Below are 16,046 nucleotides of genomic sequence, written 5' to 3' on the forward strand. Positions count from 1 at the left end.
GACGTTTCTAATGTTTGTGCACGCACAGGTGAACGTAGGTTCCTTTAAGAAACACAACTGAAATTATACATCAGCTAAGAAATTAAATTTTAGGGGAAGAGGCTCCAGAATGGGTATCTGTGTCTCATGGAAAACTCTCTGAAGGTCAAATAAGTGACTCTGAAAGTGTGCAGAACGAGACAGGCTAAGAACAGAAGCTAACATGAACTCTTTGGGGACTGTAGGCCGGGCAGATGCAGGGGTGACACAGCCTAGAACATAGCTTGCTCAAGCCTGCACAACAGAAAACTGGACTTGCCTGTCAAAAAGACCCGCCCACCTCTCCTGCTGTGTTGGTCTCATCAAGGCCGGGGATTTGCTGCCGTAACAGTCAGTTACAGTGACTTTAAAAATGAAATAAGGCTTTCCTGATCATTGAGTACAGGATAGGACACCGAGACCAGATTTGCTCAAGCCCTTCCTCTCCCAGAAGCAGGCAGGGTATTGACTGGAGCGTATTCCCTAAAGCACTTATGATTTCAGAAGAGGGTGGGGTCGTTTGCGCCACAGTGGGGTGTGAGAGAGGGCTTCGTGGGAATGGCGACTTTGGATTTGTGTCACCAAGGTTGACTGGAAATGTGCTCGTCAGAAAATGGGTTGGGAAGGTGACATTCCAAGAAGAAATGGAATGTGCCAAGATTGCAAATGGATCATCCAGAATGAGTCACCTAATGCGCTTGAGGGAGAGGGGCACGGGGGATGGCACCAGGAAATGCCCACACTTTTCCTGGTACTCACTAAGGATCTGTGGCAAAGAGTTCTCACTCCTGCCCGGGGAATCTGTCCACTGACCCTCCAAGGATGCCATGACCATAGCTGCTTTCTGGGGCTTTGGAATAATGATGCCCACTGAACGTTTAGATTTGTGCAAACTGTTAACAGTGGTGGCTATTCAAAAATCAACAAAGTTCAGAATGACATTCCACCTTTAAGAGAAAATAGCTCAGCTAGCCTAAGAGTTAGAAAATAAAAAAAAATCCTGTCTCTGGTTAAACAAACAAACAAACAAAGACAAGAAAAGAAAAAAAAAACCCACATTGAATCAAAATAGTAGCCAGACCAAAACAAGAGATTTTAATCTGGATGATGTTCAATAGGTTTTGCTTTTAACAATCATGCTAGGACAATCAGAAGCTTATGATCCTAGGTTCAAATCCCTGAGGAAGGCCTGGGGTGTGGCTCAGTGGCAGAGCGTGTGTTCAGCATGTATGAGGCCCTGGGTTCAAGCCTTAGAATAAATCCCTCTCAGAGATGGCCAATATTCTCATGACCATATTGAACAGGGAAAAGGAATACAAAATTCGTAATGCTCAAGTACGCATTCAGACAGCCTTACTGAGGGCACAGGAAATTGTATCGGATACTGCAGGGTACACCATTTGATGTGTTCATGTGTGGGTGCATACTCCCTCAAACACTGTGACTACCACGTCTTCATGAAGGCGACCAGCAAGCCCCGGTCTCCTCCATCAGTTCCCTGATATGAGGATAACGTGAAAATGTTGCGCTCCTATCTGTGGCGGAACGCGTGACTCTCTCTATTCCATCTCATCCACACATTTGCAGTGTGCAGCTGGCATCGCTCTACGCAAAGGCGAAGGGGGTGGGGTGTCTGTCTCCTCCTTCCTAGACCGTGCACGAGACAGTGATTACAACGGAGATGGCAAGGTGTGACTTCTACAGCTGCAGCAGAAAAGGCTACAGAGCTTCCTCCTGTATCTCGTCAGAACACTTGTTCTTGATCTCACACTTCAGCTCCGTACGAAAACCCAAATTAACACAGCGCAGCAACTGCACGGCAAGACCCGTGTGTGGTGGAACCGAGGTCTCCAGTCAACACTGAGGCAGCACCTGCCCGACAGGTTAGGGAATGAGACTTGAGAGAGTGACAACATTCAAGCCTTGGATTTTTCCACTGAGACCCCAGATATCATTTTGGATGGTGGATCAGAGGTCACCATTTTCCTGTTGCTCTGCCTGATTTCCTAACCCTCAGACCTTGTGAACATGGGGAAACCAATTTGACCTTCAGGGATCTCTGACAATAGCTCGTGTATTAGAGGTCTCCCTAAGGGCAAATTAGGTGGCTGGACTACTAAGATTTTCATGAATGTATGTATGTATGCATGTATGCATGTATGCATGTATGTAGGTATGTATGCATGCATGCACATATTGTATTATGTATGTGTGTAATTATATGTGTAATATAAATTTATGGAATGTATACATATGCATATATGTATAAAATTTACATATATGAAATTTATATCTATATATAAAATTTGTGAACCTTGTGAACCAGCACGATGCATGGCACGCCTCCTCACATCCCCCCAGACAGTAATCTCCCTGAATGAACTGGGGGGATGCTTACCTCTGAGGAAAGACCCTGTGGCAGAACTTCAAGTGTCTCAATGAACATATCCTGCCTTCCCCCCCACTGAAGCATGCAGATGTTGACTGGCACAGCAGCGCAATGGGAAATGGCAGCTGCTTGGAGCACTCCTGGATGCAGGTGCTGTGTTACCCCTACCCCTGGGGGCTTCAAAGATGGCTACGCTCAGAGGAAGAGTTCACAGAGTGAATCGGGCTGGTGCTCTGGTAAGCCCAAGAGCCAATACATTTTCCTATGCTTGCTTCTTTACATCTTGAAAATATGCTTGCTACCCACATGCACAGGGCAAGGAGCCACAGCCCACGGCTTCCCTAATTCAACCATCCCTGGAAGGACATGGTGATGGACGGCTAAGGAGACCTCTCTTCCCCAGTGGGTTGCTCAAGAGCGAGTGGGTAGCCCTGCAGGCCCTGTTCTCCACGCGTCTATTCGGCTCTTTTGGAGACCACTGCACTGCTCACTCTATCTGTGAGGTCTCTACTTTGAGACCCCACAGAGAAGGAGGGGGCTTTCCTGCCCTGCTCAGGATCCTATCAGCTCTGTTCTGCTCTAGACTACAGGAAGCTGGACCAACTCAACCCATTCAACCTTGAGCTGTCTGTGCTGTCATGCTGCTGTGCTGTCTGGGTCTGGAGAGCGGGGAGTACCAAGTGTCCTAGATTCCCAGTAGAGAACTCATCTCAAGCTTGCTGGGCTCCTTTATGTGAATGAGGAAACATGTACCACCATTTTGGATTGCTATTGAGTACCCCATAACCCTGCCAGCTCTACTGGCAGCAGAGCAGGCACAGGCCATGAGGGACTTCAACTCTCCTGTATGAAACTGAACTCCAATCGTGTCGCAGAGGCTGGTGCCAGAAACATATGTGGGCCCCCATAGAGCCCTGATGGTATAACTGGGACTGAGTTCTTTGGCAAATGACCATTCTCCCTTTGAGAAACTGCTGGTTTGTTACTGGGTCTCAGAAACGTTTACAAGCTTTAATATGGGCCATTGGGATAACACGGTACCAATGTGTAGCAGGCTATCTTACAAAGACATAAAAGTTGATCCTTAAAGATTAAAGCAGCCGTTTCTCAAGCAGGCAAGTTTCAAAACCAAGTGATTCTCCCAATTTACATTCTCTTTGGACTCCTACCTGCCTCAACTCATCCTGACGTGCAATTGTTTTGTTTAAACTTGTTTTTTCTCTTACTGGGAGATACACCCTACGAAGGATACATGAAGTATATAGGCGGTTTTGATGGATGAAGAAATTTTTTTTCTGAGCAAAAATTTATGTTTACATGAACACTCTAAGCCAAATCTCATATCCCTTCGCCTTTTTTTCTGCAGAAGTTACTTACGACCCTGTTATTTATTGACAAATAATGCGCCTTGGTAGCTAAGTAAAAAGGTAACGTGAAAACCACATTTAATGGAAGGGGTTTTAAAAAGATGGAAATTAGTAGTGTGTATGCGAATATACAAGATCAGAGGCATATATTTTATGTTTTACAAATATGAAGCATACTGGTTTTTAACCTACTTTTGAGAATAATATATTATAAACTTCAATTTAGGGAGGAATATTTCTTCAATAAATTTAATGCATAATATTTAACCATACAATTTCTAACCCATATATAATGTATATATACACATATATGTATATATGAATTATATATATCCACATATTTACCCTTTATATATACTCATTATATATATCCATATATATACCCATTATATATATGTACACACACATACACATCTGTATATATACCTTTTATATATACCCATCTATGTATATATCCATTATATATATACATATACCACACATATATATATATACATAACACACACATAATATATATGTATATACTCATACACATAATACATATGTTTATGTGGTGTTTTGCCTGCAAGCATGTCTGTGTACTACATGTGTATGCCTGGTACCCAAACAGGCCAAAAGAAAGCATCAGATCCCCTTGAATTGGAGCTCCAAATGGTTCCCACATAGGTGCTGGGAATTGAACCCAAGTCCTCTGGAAGGGCAGCTAGTGCTCTTAACTACTTAGTCATCTCTCATGGTGACAGCTCATCTTGCTTTCAACGTTACCACATCTGGGATCCATTAAAACTGAGGCTGCTGTGCAGAGTTGCAAGGGATTTCCTTCATCAGACTGAGGTGGGAAAGCCCACTCTAAAGGTGGGCTACATAAAAGGACATGGGAGAAGGAAGGCTTTGCTTTTTGCCTGCTTGCCCTTGCCCTCACCTTCACCCTCACCTTCACTGGCAAGTTTGTCTCCCTGTTACTGCAGCTGGATTCCAATGTAACCTGAAAACCAGCAGCTCTTCCGAAATCCTCCCAGATCCCAGCACCAGACTGAGATTTCTGAGACATCCAATTCCATGGACTGAACAAGTCTACGGCTGGATCCTTGGCCTCTCTGTCAGGAGACAGCCATTGTTGGACTATCTGGACCACAGCCTGTACACCGCTCTAATAGACTACCTTTTTAACACATCCCTTCTGTCAGTTCTGAGAAGTCAGAGGCTTTGAGGGACTGTCAAACTTCCCTCAGAGACTTTACAAGCCAGGCCTCCATTGTCTCCACAGCTCTTAGAATTCTTATCTTCTGTGCTCCAACCGAACAGTCCATTGAGCTTTGAGCACTAAGGGCTTTTCCAGGCCAAAGCTCCAAATACTTCTGCAATTCTCACATATTGATCAGCATCTCTCAACAACTCTGAGGTTAAGCAGAATTTTCATGTCTGGTTACAAGTAATCTTCATCAGATTGTCTATGCAGGTGTTCACAATGTTTTTCTATTGAAAAGATGGCCATTTATTTCCACAGCCAGCTCTTATTGACCTTTGAATCAGTTCCCTGCCACAGTGCAAATATTCTGTAAAATTTATCATTTTTAGTTAAACTTGAACATATTTTTAAAGTGTAGGGTTTTTCCCCTATTATGTAATTAAACATACAACAATGTTTCCCTTTGTGACTTCTATCTTTGATGTTATGTTTAGAAAGACTTTGCTCATCCTAAAAAGTTATCTAAATATTCATACTTTATGTATGACTTCATTATTTAATTCTGTAATGGTATTTAATTCTGTAATTCTGTAATTATATTACACTAAAACTGTGATTTCAATGAAATGTATAGTTTTGGCTTACTTACACAAATAAAATTTCCAAGTATATTATGCATCTTAATTTAGATTATTATTATTATTATTATTACTATTACTATTACTACTACTACTACTACTACTACTACTACTATGTGTATATATGATGTGTGTGGGCATGTGACCATGCTACAGGTGTGCATGTCAAAGTCAGAGGATAACCTCTGGAAGTCAGTTCTCTCCTTTACTAAGGGCCGCAGGGATTGAACTCAGATCATCAGGCTTCTGCAGATCTTACCTGCCAAGCATCTCACCAGACCCCAAGTAATTTTTACTTAGCTGCTACTTTTAAATATTTTTTTCCAAATTAATAGGTCAGTTTTAGAGTCATCTACTGAATTTGTAAGATATCCTTACAAAATATGCAAAACGGTGAAATTTGCAAAACAAAATAGTAATTCCTTTGTGTGTAATGGCTTCATTAAAGTGCAATCCACCTACCATTCAATTCACCCATTTAATTCACCCATTTAATGTGCTCAACTTAATGATTTTTAGTAGATTCAGAGAGGCAACTATCATTGGAATCAGTTTAAGGATGTTTATTATTATAACAAAGACACCTATACCCATTAATTCTCACAATCAGCTCTCCTATGTCTCCACTAACTCACTTCCAGTCTTTAGAGTTTAGAGTTCAATATTAAGAACATTAATACGTGGCCTTTAGTGGTTTAGTAGCTGGTTGTATCTTGTTTGTCTGCTGGGGGTTTCTATTTCAGGAACCAATATTTCTTTATTTGAAAAAAAAAAGAAATGATACAAATTAAAGAATCTCAGTGGATGTTTCAGAACAACTTACAGAAAGGGTAAAGACAATTCCAATATGCATGTGTTGCCATGGCGACCAGAGAGGACACACTACACCCTGAAGCTGAGCTCCCCTCATTACTGCCTCCCACAGCGAACATGTCCAGGTGATACTCCATGCCTCAGGGGCTCACACTGTGCACAAGTCGGTTTTGTGGTCACTGAGCTCTTTGGAGGATTTCACCTGCTCACCCGGGTAATGAGTCTTACTGAAGTCACACAAGTGAGGAGCATTTCTGTCTAGGGTTGCCTTGTGCAGTTCCCATAGCGACTGACTCAGACTTCCTCCTCCAAGGGTAACAAACACTTCCTTGTGAGCCCACTCTCTTGGATGCCACAGTCCGGTTCCTTGATACCCTGCAGGAAGACTTGGCTACCTCACTAGTCTGAACCTCCAACAATTCTACCTCCTCATAACATGCTGAAAGGAAGGGTTTGGCAAAGTCCTTCAGAGCCACATGATCAAGCTCCAAGTAGTAAAACACAGATAAATACAGGGGAGCTCTAAGCTGATCTGGCAGGGGGTGGCAGCTCCCAATCCTGTGGGAGCTCAATTACCAGGGCAGAGGCTAGGAGAAATGCCTTGGGGTGGCCTCAGGCCACTGCTTGCAGGTGGCAAAGGACTGCTGGTTTTGAGTGGCAATCTAGGGTAGCGGGTCAAGTGACAGGTTCTGTTCAAGCACTGTTGAAGCAAGAGATTATGGCAAATCATGGCAAAGAACTTTGGATGGCTTCTTAAACTTGGTTCACTCAATTCTTATTCACAACTGTATAATTTATATATATAACTCATATAATTATGTAAATGTTTATGTTAGTATAATTTTTGTAAATATTATATGAATATAGTGTCCATATCGTTACTTGTAAAATTTCCCATTGTATAAACACAGCACATCCATCCATTCATCTATCAATGAATGTTTGGTAGTTCCTACTTTGTTGCTGTTACTAGTGTGGTATATGTCTTTCTTCATGTTTACTCTCAACATCTCTGTGGCTTTATTTTTAGTCTATTACTCCTAAAACCATAATATATTTGATTTTGATGTTCCTGAACTACAATCTCTGTCTTTTAACTAGGGTATTTGGTTCATTTACATTTAATTCATATACTTAAACAGACACACACACACACACACACACACGTGCGCGCGCGTTTAATTCCTATTTATTTAGAAACTTTCTTCTACAGATTTATATTCCTGTCTTGTCCTTGAATCCCGGGGTTTGTCCATGCTAAGCAAGTAATGAACTACACAGCAGCCTATAAATCTTTTTCACTATGCATTCACTATGAATTTGATCATGGCACTTGGGTGGAATCTAGGCTGAGACCAGAGAATGAGCATTTCTATCCAGTTCACAGATGGTGCTGATGCTGCTAGAATGCTGACCATACTTTGAAAAATAGCAGTTTGGAAGATGAAACAGACTGTACACGAAGAGATTGGTGAAGAGGTCCTAAAAAAAAAATTAAAGCAAAAGAGAACTGTATTTGGGCCTGGAGAGACAGCTCAGGAGGAAAGAGCCTTCTGTTTCCCCAGAGGACACTGGGCAAAGGTTTCATCATCCGCACGCCCACCGCACTAGTGAGATGAATCTAGACACTCTTTACATGTGATCATATATAGATCACATGGTAACAGACACCTCTCTGGAGACCTAATGTGCCAGATTCTGCAAACACATAAACTAATTTGAATTTGTTCACGGACAAAAATAGTAACAAAATTACAAACACTGTGATTTGCAATTATAACACAGGTTACTTTTAGAGAATGGAAGAGGGTACTACTCCAAAATCAAATTTACAAATTGTTGCACACTGGTTTATGTCCTAGAGAACATCTAAAGCACAGAATGAGAAACGGTTAGAAACATGTGTAGTACGAAACACCATTCTGCTCACTGTTTTCCTGTGAGTAATTATGTTAATGTAATATAAATGTGCTGTTGATCTAGGAACTCAGCTGGTTATGCAACTCTGCTAAAAGCTGAAGAAATTTCAACCCAGGGGAAATAAAATTTGACATCTTCATTCATGAATGAGAGCAAAAAAAAGCATTTAAAATAAATAAAATGTGTCAAAATCACGCCAAAAAGCTTTACAGTTGTTTAGTTTGTGATTTTTTTTAAAATCATTCTTCTCAAATTGCTAATACAAAGTAGCATCACAAATTTCCTGAATTTTAGTTTCTGATGATTTTTTAACATATGACTTTGGGTGGGGGGAGGGAATCTTTCAAATTGAGATTTCCATAAATGGTGTCTACAAGTGGAGATTAGAGATATAGCATAAAAAACCTTGGGTACACAAATTAGATGGTCTCTAAAGTGTGTGGTTGTGCACACTTTTAATTTCCAGCACTTGGGGCTGGAGAGATGGCTCAGAGGTTAAGAGCACTGGCTGCTCTTCCAGAGGTCCTGAGTTCAATTCCCAGCAACCACATGGTGGCTCACAACCATCTGTAATGGGATCCAATGCTGTCTTCTGGTATGTCTGAAGATGGCTACAGTGTACTCACGTACACCAAGTAAATAGATAAATCTTTTTTTAAAAACGTCTTCCCTATGTCTAATTCCAGCACTTGAAAGGTGGAGGCTGAAGGAACTCCGATTTGAAACCAGTTTGGACTACATAGCAGTAGGTTCTAGAGGCCAGTCAGAGTTACATGGTGAAACCACGTCTCAAAATAAAAAGAGAGCAGCAATCGATCTATTACTTTGTTTGAGGCGGTATCTTACTATGTTGCTCGGGCTGGCCTCAAACCTGTCATCCTTCTGCCTCAGCCTCAGTAACGTCAGCGCTAGAATCACAAGTTCTCACTACCATTTCTAGTGTGCCCTGAAATACCTGACCATGTTAGTTGCCTGTTCGAAAAGCGTTCCTTGGCTTCTGTATGCGTTCTGCTGCTGAGACACAAACTTAGTGACAAAACCACACCAACCCAAACCAAGCAGCCAGACAACGAACAGCAAAGCACATGTTTTACTCTCAGTAAGAGGGTGTCAGCGGTTGAGAACTCTCTGTCCCAGAACACACATTGTGCCTCACAACTGTATCTCCAGTTCCTGGGGCTCTGATGCCCTCCCCTGAACTCAGTGCCACACAGACACACATACAGGAAAAACACCCAGACACACAAAATACTAATAAGTAAGTTTTTTGAGAAAGAATCTGGATGTCAGAAAGGTCTACAAGCCAAGCGTCCTTCCTTTCTGGAGTTGGGGGGAGAATCCGTTCCCTCATCGTTGGCCATTCCTTGGAAATCATCCTCTCCATAGGCCCGAGGCACAGCTGGATTCGAAGCTATTCGCCAATGCTGCTTATGCCTCTCAAACTACAGTATTCTGACCTCCCTCTCTAAATTCAACTTGGAAAGACCTTAGCAATTATACTAGGACTAAACATAGGCTTCAAGATAATCCCCCATTAAAAAATAAATTAGTATTGTGTTTATGTGTATGGGTGTCATGCCCGTATGGAGGCTGTTGAATCCCCTTGGAATGTGGTGAGCTGCCATTTGGGTGCTAGGAATCAAATCTGGATCCTCTGGAAGAGCAGTCAATGCCCTTAACTACTGAGCCATCTATCTCTCCAGCCCCAAATCTCCCAGTTTTAACACCAGATGATCCCCTCTCTTAACTGGCCCCTGCCGGCTAATGTGAACGTGCACAGGTTTATGATGTGACCCTCCCTGAGGTGTCCCTCCTCCCATTGCTCCCCAGTGGCTGCCAAGCCCTTCCAGTCTGTCAAGGCCACTAGAGCATTGGCCCCAATTTCCTTCCAGTCTTTCCCCATAGCAGTCAGCCCCCAGATCCCCCGGCACACTCCGCACTCCAGCTGAAAGCTTTGCTTGCACTGTTTTCTCTCTCCCCTGATAATCTTTCCGTCCCTCCTGTCCTCACCAAGACAAAAGCTCTCTTCTCAGAGACCCACGGCAGATGTCTCCTCCTCCATGAAGCTGTCTCCTTAGCCTTTTCCTTTGAACATGTGTTTGTGTGTCCCTAAGGAACTTGGTTTTAATTTTTTTTTTTTTTAATGGTCATCTATGCTCTATGTGTCCTCTGCTGGGCCACAATCGTTGGGTCAGAAACTCATGGATTCTTCTTCATTTGTGTACCTGTTAGGCACATGTGAAACCGAACCCTTGGTTTTCATCCACATCCACCCTTCTACCTCCTCTCTCTCCTGTAAAGGCGCCCTGCTTGCCCTGTTGTGCTCGCCAAACACTTTGATGCCACCTTAAATTCCTCTTGCCTTCGTTCTTCCTATCCAGTTCAACAATAAATCTTACTGCAGGTACCCACCGACATAGACCGCCACGCTCTTTTGCCCGTTCTTGTTCTTCTAGCTCCCTGTGTCCAAGCTGGCCTCTGTACTTCTCACTGTGTACAAGTCAGCATGTGTGTGCACGTGCACACGCGTGCGCGCGCGCACACACTCACACACACACACACACACACACAATTTTCAGCAGCCAGAGCAATGTCAATGGCTCAGACCTTTAAAACTAATTTGATTATATTTGAGCTCAATGTGGAGTATTTACTTTACCATCACGTTTACAATAAAACCAGAAGCCCTAGTTCTCCATTGCTCCCATGCTACCTCCCTCTGCTCAAGGCCGGGCTCTCCCTGGCCCAATTCCTCTGTTGAACCCACTGTTCCTCAAACAGACCCAGTGGCCACTCATCCCATGGTCTCTGCACCTGCTATCCACTCAGCATGTGGACATGTCTTTCTCCAGAGAGCCAAGGGCCTCGTTTCTCTGTCCTTTCCGCCTCTGGGTACCCCGTACAGCTCCCCGTTCTGCGATGGCCATTTTATCAGACCCACTTGCTGCTGGCATCTTGTGAGTAACAAGGGCAGCTCTGGATCTCTCCTGTCACCAGCTGTGCTCTCCCCCGCCACGACTTTTAAATATCTACCTCTACATGAAATTCTATTACACATCGACTCACGCCTGTTTCCTGCACCAAGATGCCAGCGCTGTGAGCGCAGGAACTTGGAAGTTCTGGTCTGGAACCCGGCAGCACCCACAGCACAGACGAACTGTTACATGCACAAGCTCATCTGCACATGTTCTACGGCCACAATAAACTCTGAGAAACCAGAAGCTCAAACGAGTGAATCTCTGTCTGTCTGTCTGTCTATCTATCTATCTATCTATCTATCTACCTATCTATCTATCATCTACCTGTCATCTATCATCTACCTATCACCTACCTATCATCTACCTACCTATCTATCTATCATCTACCTGTCATCTATCATCTACCTATCACCTACCTATCATCTACATACCTATCTATCTATCTATCTATCTATCTATCTATCTATCTATCTATCTACTTATCTATCCTCTGTCAATCTAACATCTCTATATAATTATATATAATTAATATTATATATTATTTAATTACATTATCAAAGAAGATCCAAAGGAAGTCACTTCCTGCAGACAGATAAATATTAGAGATGCTGGCACAGCCCCACTATCTTTCTCATGATGCAGCCCTGGTCTGATGGATTTCCCCCAGAGCACAAAACGCATCAGAGTGAACACACATTCAAAGCTCTTGCTGCCCTTACACGTACAGGGACATGAGTGTGGGTCTAAAGGCCCTTTGCTAAGGTGACGGCAGCCCCAAAGCCTTCATCTGTGCTCTTAAGCCTTCCTGGATGTTCTTTAAGCCCAAAGCTTTTTCTGTCCCAGTTAATGTTTTCCTCAGTCTTCAGTGTCAAAGAATTGCTTTCTTAGAAACAGACTTGTTCTTTATTATTTATTTTGCTTTTGGTGTTTGTTGTTGTTTAATCAAAGAGGGGGAAAAAACCCCTTCCAAACAGAAACTCAAACATGGATCCTGTCTCTACTCACCCCCCTCTCACAGCCCACAGCAGAAGGCAGTTCCTAAATTCATCTTTTCTTTGCCGTCCAAAGTAGGTAACTGCAAAAGCAAGGTGTTCACAATGGTGCACCTTCGTTCCATTCAAACCGATCGATTTCAAATGAGCTTCCCACACTAATTCTAAATGATTCTCTTCCTTCTCTCCAGAGTTTCTCTGAGTCCCTACTGTAGCTTCTGTATTCAGTGGCATCTACATCTCTTATGTTGAAAACAAGAACATTAATCACAGTGAATTCATTTTGAAGCTCGGTGTTTTTCTTGCAGAACAGATGAGCATGTCTTTCAAGACACCCATTCTCATCTCTTGGATACCCATTAGAATCACTGGCACGACTTTGAAAACTACAATCCTCGGGCCCCATCCATGACCAAGTCAATGTGCCTGAAAACCACACCTAAACAAAGAGCCCCACAGAGCGGCTGTAAGTTGAGGAACAGAGTACTGAGCACACACACAACTGTGAGTCACAAGCAGGCACGCGGTTAATGCTGGGCACAGCAAGGGTAGCTAACTTCTATGCCATGGTTAATCCACAGAGCGAGTCAGCTCCCTTACCAAGTCCCTACCTGACCGGAATACTGCGCCATCAAACACAGTGGTCCCCTGACAGAATCTGATGGAAAACATAAACTGAGCAGGACTTAAAGACGCTCTAAAGGCATGTTAGCGGGAGATCAGCACTTCCTCACCCAGTTACATATCTGTACCATCCGTCCCCTCCCCACCTTGGGCTGGAATACTTCGAGCAAAGCCCAGGAAAAGGTACTTGTGCTATGTAGGTGAGTGGTGGTTCCCTAACAGTTTCTTGGGATGACTGGGTTTGGAGAGAATGTGAGAAGCAGGTGGGAGATGAAAGGAACAGATTGGAAAATTAAAAGTAAGTAAGGGAGGGCATAGCTCTGCGCACCCCATATGCAACAGGACTGGGCGCTGGGATCGTCAAGGTGCAAGGATGCGCCTGACCCTACCACAGCATTTTGGGCACACTGAGATCTTCCATTACTAAAGTGCTTACAAAAATTTCCAAATTGAACACTTCGTTGACCAAAGAAAAAAGTGATGTTTGTTCTATAAATACTATAATACATCACAATTTGGACAAAGAGATGCATATTTGGCAGAGGAACTCTTGGACGAATTGAAGGAGAGGTCATTCATCACCCTTCTGGACCATTAAATATGTCATTTTTCCAGTTCTGACCATTTTGATTTTTGTTTGATATTTCTTCAAAGCAACTATTGCCAAGTTCTTAACTGGCACTGAGGGGAGCGGGGGTTGGGGGTGGGGGGAATGAGATTATTTGCAAGTGAGGAGAGCGAGAGAGAGAATTTTAATATTACATAAAACATTATGATTGCTTCCAAGCGATTTAAGAATCAGTGTCCTAATGATTCCAATTTATTTCCACCGCCAGATCCTGCAAAACTGCCTGGAAACTTAAGTTGTCTTCTGCAGTAAGTTCTAATTTGTCTATGCCAAAATTAGATATTAGCCATAGAAATATAGAATTCACCTTGCATGAATGTATATGCATACATATAATTTATTATTGATTAAGCCACTATCTCAAAATTAACAATGTTTTACCAACTGTGCCCGCTTCTAAATGGCAAACTACCTGCAGAGCGCCTTCCAAATCACTAAGTTACTACCACACCTTTCTTAGACATTTTTAATTTAATTCTGATTTTTAAAATGCTTTCTTAAAACCATGTGACGTCTTCGTAAATTCCCAAGTACTAAGCAGATCAACCCCCGTCCGTCTTTGAGACCCATCATGTCTGCAATAGCTTGGTGTGTTAGAGACTGTGTTTCAAATGTTTATTTCTACATTTACTGTCCTTGCATTATCCCCATTTTTAAAGCAAATGAATCATCGTGCATTAGCGGGAGACTTATCCTATGAGGAGCCAATCCTATTTTCAAAGAATCGTTCCTTCTAGCTTTCCAAATAAATGAGTTAGTGGCGCTCGAGTTTCTCTGCACAGAAGTGTTGATCTTGTTTAAAATATAAATTCAGGTTTCTGATTAATATACCTTGTCCCATTTAAAGGGACATGTTCCTGTGTGCACGGGAATTCATTTTCTTTGGAATGGTTTCCTGACATCTTCCAGCACAGACCTCAGGAAGTAAAAAGAGTCAGTAACTCGAATAAAATAAAATATACCCACCTTCAACTAGCAGCAGAAAGGACCCAGGGCATCAAAGAACTCTCCTGCAGAAGCAGGCGCACTGCAAAGCTCAATTAGTTCACAGACTGGGGACACTGCTTTTGAAAAGCGCTTCCTACCCGGGGAAGTTTTCTGAGTCTCCCTCTCTACTCTCCAGAGGCACGAAAGCCCTAACCAGGTTTTATCTATTTTTTTCCCCTCTTTTTTCCCCCCGCTGTAACAACAAAAGAAGTTGTCAGGAAATCGCCGCTCCGTGTCTGTCCTCAAGGGCTTTCTATTTTCAGTAAGTTGTTCTCCTACTGCTCTTCACTGTCCCCAAACACTCAGTGCGGTTAGGACCCTCCAGCCCTACCACTCCCACCACCAAGCAAATCAACACGACCTAATTAGAATTTCTTCTTGGATTCCTCCTAGTTGCTGTTGACTCTCCCCAACCCCACCCCACACCCAAGCCCACCTTTAGCCCTCAAGTTAAAAACCTCAGTTTAGAACTGAAAGGCAAAAGTCTTTAAAGGAACTTTCCAGGAGTAAAGAGACCCCTTTAACCTTTCAAAGAAGGGCATGTCATTGGAAGTTCTTGGGACCCACTACAGTTCAGGCAGCTAGCTGGTGGCCATAATGCTATCCCATGGCTATGTTGGAAGGAAAAGTTAACTTTCTTTGCTCTTTGAGTTTAAGCAAACCAGTCCTACAGGCACTGGACCTGGGTTTATCGGGAGCTCAAAAATCTAAGAACAGAAAAGATCAGTGTTTGCAGAGACTCGGGTACCACTGTCCAGCGGGCAAACGCACCCTGAGGACTAGAGCCCTGGTCTCCAGGAATGAGTGCATGCACCTCAAGCGTCGCAACAACTAGCGAGGGCAGTACAATCGATTCTTTCCCCTGGGGTCTAACCGGGACGTTGGCCCCGAACCTGCACTGTTAGGTGGGAGCTCCCGCGTGCTTACCTTGGGGTTAGTCAGGAGCTGGTGCTGGTCGCTGTGTAGCAGCGCCCTGGAGTTGGACTCGGAGTTGTTCACGTACACCTGGACGCAGGGATACTGCGAGGTGCCCCTGCAGTCGGTGCCACAGGTGAAGGTGCACTCGAACACCTCGCCGATCTGCTGCACCGACAGCACCGTGCAGTTGGCCGCCGTGGCTTGCAGATCCTGCAAGGCGGGACTGAGCCAGCAGAAGCCGAAGATGAAGAGCGACAGGATGCCAGAGACGATGAGGAACAAGCCGAGCCGGATGCTCTTGTCTTCGGCTTCCGTGTACTCGTAAGACACCCTGAGCTTCGCCATCGCCCCCCACTCTCCTCGGCTGGCGCGCTCCCCGCCCCCTCCCGCCCCCGGCGCCGGAGCTCAACCGCCTCGGGCGGGAGGAGCCGCCGCCGCCGCCGCCACCGCCGCGCGACAGCAGGGGAGTGGGCGGCGAGGGGGCGCGCGCGAGAACAAAGGGGCCGAGGCCGGCGACGCCCCCGGCGGCGGAGACGGCGCTGCCCGCGGCCCGGCTCCCGGGTGCCACCGCCGCCTCACAGGGTC

At 44.0% G+C, this 16,046-nt stretch overlaps 1 protein-coding gene across 1 annotated transcript in view; it reads right to left on the reverse strand.

Moving 5' to 3' along the window:
* Nucleotides 1-15,824, reverse strand: part of Kcnmb4 (potassium calcium-activated channel subfamily M regulatory beta subunit 4) — a 52,952-nt gene extending 37,128 nt beyond the window's left edge. The window contains exon 1 of the mRNA NM_023960.2: nt 15,471-15,824. Within this exon, the coding sequence (NP_076450.1) occupies nt 15,471-15,806 (336 nt within the window). The 5' untranslated portion in view covers nt 15,807-15,824. The remainder of the gene's footprint in view (nt 1-15,470) is intronic.
* Between the last annotated feature and the right edge of the window lie 222 nt (nt 15,825-16,046).

Source organism: Rattus norvegicus, chromosome 7 (assembly GCF_036323735.1).
Source record: "Rattus norvegicus strain BN/NHsdMcwi chromosome 7, GRCr8, whole genome shotgun sequence".
In the NCBI taxonomy this organism is placed as follows: Eukaryota; Metazoa; Chordata; class Mammalia; order Rodentia; family Muridae; genus Rattus; species Rattus norvegicus.